The sequence below is a fragment of the Crinia signifera genome, chromosome 4, assembly GCF_055691185.1.
Source record: "Crinia signifera chromosome 4, ASM5569118v1, whole genome shotgun sequence".
In the NCBI taxonomy this organism is placed as follows: domain Eukaryota; kingdom Metazoa; phylum Chordata; class Amphibia; order Anura; family Myobatrachidae; genus Crinia; species Crinia signifera.
In genome coordinates, this window is record NC_139220.1 from 282,437,391 (window position 1) to 282,442,023 (window position 4,633).

Here is a 4,633-nt window from a genome sequence, read left to right on the forward strand (position 1 = left end):
TGGTCCCGAGCATTTTGGATAAGGGATACTCAACCTGTACCTACATTTTACGTTGAAACATGTTTCATTATATAGAAAAACTAAGATTCATAAGGGTTTATTTACTAAGATGGGAGTTCTATTGAAAATTGCTATGGGCAACCATTATATTCTATCAATTAACTTCTAGAAGCTGCTTAATAAATAAGAAGTAGATTCTGTTTGGCTGCTCATGGCATTATACCATCTTCAATAAAACTCCCATCTTAGTAAATAACCCCGGAGACACCATTTTTGTTTTAGCCATGATATACAAAAGTGTTTATGTTTCCAGTAAATGTTTTTGGTAAATAGCTCTTTTTATGGATTTTAGAACTTCTTTATTCCTTAAACTGTACACAAGTGGGTTTAACACTGGAGTGACGGCAATGTACAACATGGATAAAACTTTATCCAGTTCCTGGGAGTGTTTAGATTCTGGTTTCATATTAAGACTGAGAGATGTCAAACAGAATAAAAAGACAATGATCAGATGAGAGGAGCAGTTGGAGAAGGCCTTGTATCTCCCTGGTGATGTGTGCATCTTCACAACCATACTAATGATGTAAAAATAAGATGTGAGAATTAATAAAAATGGCAAGAAACCCAAAACAATACCATCCACAGTTATAAGAATGCCAATGTTTGTGCTGTCACTGGTAGCAAGGTTAAGAATTGATTTCATATGGCAGAAGAAATGGTTGATCTCATGAGACTTGATGAATGATAGCTTGGATATTAACAAAGCATACATCAATGCATTGCAGGTGCCAAGGAGAAAGCAGAATATAGACAATGCTAAACAAGTATTTTTGTTCATGATAAGAATATAGTGCAAAGGAATACAAATGGCCACATATCGGTCATAGGCCATAGACGTCAGTAAGAAAAATTCTGTTCCGATACAAAAAACATACAAAAATACTTGCATAAAACATCCCAAGTAAGATATTCTGATGTCGCCAGTGACGGTGATTATCAGTAGCTTTGGCAAGATGGCCGTGACATATACAATGTCCAGAAATGTAAGATTACAGAGAAAAAAGTACATAGGTGTATGTAGCTGGGGTGTCATACACACAATTATAGTAACAAGTATATTCCCAAATATACAGAGCAAATATATCAATAGGATGACAGTAAAAATTGGGAACTTAAATTGTGGATATCTAGAAAATGCCAACAGAAGAAAGTTACACTCTATTGTGTGATTCTGGATGTGTTCATTCATACTTTAGTAAAAACCAGAGATGACAAATGTGTACCTTGGGAAGAAAATCCAAATTGAAATTGTTATTTAAAATTGAAATTAGAACCAAAACCAAAACATGACACTTTTCACAAATCTAGATTATATACACATAGATAAGTATTCTGTGTGCTATTTTCTGTCCCGTGCGATCTCTGCCATCCTGATGTGCACATCCCAACATACTGCATACCTCCCACCTTTGAGAAGTCTCCAGTTTGGACACTGGTGTGTCCCACCATGTGCGGGCCCTGAAAATGGGCATGGCTTTGGATAAAAGAGTGCCCCCCCCGTTTTTGATGCTGTGGGGGCACGGCCAACTCTGTCCCTCTGAATCCCGTCAATAGACGCTGAGCACATGTGCACAGCATCTGTTCAACGCTGTTCTGCTTAGCAGAGCAACGGGTAGCAAAGAGGACTCCCAACTGCCACCCCCCACCACAGGACACTGCCGGGGCAGGTTTTGGACCATCCCATAAAAAAATGGGACTGTCCAGGGAAAATCGGGATAGTTGAGAGATACCTGTATGATACGTGCCATGGTGTTAGAACACCCCTACAACAGAACTGTGACAGGGAGTGCTTTGACATCTACCGTAGTTCCACATCCGTGGAAGCGCTGCATGGTACCTAAATCATTGTCTACTTTCTGTGTTCCAATTTCTTTTCAGATATTTTGTGGTCTGTAAAATATTGTAGGTGTAGTCAGATGAAGAAAGTCAATAGATTCCAAAAAGTCATTTGTTAAAAGGGTACTTGTTTAGTTTCACGGCGGCAGCATGGCCGCGCGCTACTTCCGGGTCGGCGTCCCCTTGCGCTCGCCACACTTTCTAACGTGGATAGTTCATACCCTCACTATCCACATTGGCATGGAGTTGATCTTAGATAGTGTGGTGAGCCCACCGAGCCCGCAGCGTGGGCGAGCACAGCGAGCCCCGCAAGGGGACACAGACCCGGAAGTACCGCGTGGCCATGCTGCCACCGTGAAACTAAACAAGAACCGTTAAAAGTACAGCTTAGTGATATTTTTGAATGGTATAACCACAAAAACAATAAGCTTTAGAAGCATGTACCGTACATATATAGAGGGAACTTAAAGACTTTATTTGCAATGGAGAGAGCTGTACTTTTAACAAATGTATTTAGAAGTCTTTTAAAGAAAGATATGTTTTTAAAATGACCTAACTGCTACAGAAACATTTACTGTAAATGCTTTAAAAAACAGTTTTGCATTTATTATGATTACCCTTATAATTCCTTCACCCAGAAGCATTGATAAGTAAATATACACCATGCATTAGTGTTGCAGACAGTAAGAGGTATTTGTTTTTAAGGACGTACCTTGTACCTACAGTAGAGTCGTACGGGATCCATTTATTGGTTTTTAACATTTTTAAACTTTCATTTAACATTCAAAATATTTTAAGTGGCTCACTAGGTAAAGGGGCCCAATCCTTTCCATTTTAATTTCTGATATTGCAGCCAATCACTTTAAGATTATTTAAATGTCACATACATTATATCTTTCATATATTCATAACAGCACAGACAGTAATGCTGAGATATTTAAATATATTGCTGAAATAATATTATTACTATTATTATTATTATTATTATGTAGATTTCATTAATAAAAATGTGTGTATTAATTTATTCAAACTGTTTCTTCAATTATATAATTTAAACACTATACTACAAATTGATGTTTCAATTCAAATTATGACAAGATGTTGCATACAGAGATGGCCACCTTTACCTGTTCACTCAATGAACTTCCTACAGATTTTGGAAGTGTAAACATGCTTTCCGGAAAACCTGCCATGAATACCCACGGTCATGGATAAAATGATCAGTGTCAGTGTATAAAAACCAAGTAAAGATTTGCATTTAAAAACACATTGTCAATAGCAATTTAAGTAACTATTTGTGCTTAATTATACTAGGCATCATAAAAAATAATTTTGGCAGCTACTAAAGAAAATCAAGGCATTTTTGACTAAATATAGTGTGCCGAATCTGAACTCTAAATTAAGCTGTCAGGAACTAAAGTTATGGGAACCTCACTGTTTAGGTTTTAAACAATGTATGAAGTACAATGAAGAACTTTGAAAAAAAAAATCAGTAGGTTGAGCAAGTGGACTTGCAGTGTGTCCCTGAAAAGGCATTTTCTCCACTGTCACCGGAACGTTGACCCACCTAACCTACCTGCAGTTAGCAAGAACATGGATAGAGATTTATTTAATGGAGACAAGATACCAAGGTTTCTTTGAGCCCTATATTGTGGCTGGTTTGTTTTGTTTCTGTACAGGGAATAGGTGAGCGCAAGAGCAAGTCCTTTTTAAAAAAATAAAAATGTTTTAATAAAATAAACATTGGTAATGTGTGACTGAGAATCCTGACTGATTGGTGATTGGTAAATTTTTATTTCAGATTTGAGAACATCCAAATTAGGTTATTACAACAAGGGTCTTCCAAGTAACAAAAATGTTCCGTGTTCTCTGTGAATGAGAGTTACCTGCACATCCTGTGCTTGAAATACTGTACTCACAAGAATCCTTGAACATGCAAAGAGCCTGACTATTTATATAAATATAAAGGAACACATTGGGGGAAATGCCTCCCTCCTGAATTAAGGCAGCAAGCATATTTCTAAAAATAATACATTCGTATTTGAAAGCAATTTTTTATCTTGTAAAAAAAAAAGATTTATCAGTATATTAACCACTTAATCAGCTAATTTAAAAAAGACTGAATTAAAACTTATCCAACACAATTTTTTTAAAATAAAATAATTTTTAAAAAACATATTACACCATACAAATTGCAATTATTATGGTATTCTGTGCATAAAGTGAGGGGATCTGTAATCTGAGGTCCCATATAGATATTCTTGATCCATAAGGGATCACTATAATCCAAATTATCCATGAAAGTAGATTCTCCCATGCAGGACTTAAAGTGATCCTGCAGATGGTCAGTGGTGGAATTCATTACCCTTCACCACCTAATCCCCCCCTTCCCCTCTCCCCATTAGGCAGAGGCTGGGCCAGTGGGAGGGTTTTTGGTAACCCCCCCCCCCCCCACAAACTGTAATGCACACTCTTTAACCCCTGCTCCCTTTCAATATCTATTAATAGCTATATTTTATGATGTATTGATAAACTGTGTTTTTTTGCTGTTTTTTTTAATCAATTGCTGCTCTAAAATAATCTAGCCACTGCTTATATATTGGGAGCTAGAGTCACTCTGCTGATGTCACATTTTCCCGACAGCTCCTCATCTCTGCAGTTATGTAGAAGAAATGCATTTACCAGCAGTAGCTCTGCACTGCAGCTGTGGGGTGGGACATGCTGCTAGGCTGCCCAA

General features: G+C 37.2%; 1 protein-coding gene across 1 annotated transcript; it reads right to left on the minus strand.

Annotated features, from left to right (window-relative positions):
• Positions 1 to 301: 301 nt before the first annotated feature.
• On the minus strand, positions 302 to 1,249 carry LOC146073081 (olfactory receptor 5V1-like). The gene has a single exon (XM_083180261.1). It carries the CDS (start codon positions 1,247 to 1,249, stop codon positions 302 to 304), a length of 948 nt encoding a protein of 315 aa, XP_083036387.1.
• Positions 1,250 to 4,633: the final 3,384 nt, after the last annotated feature.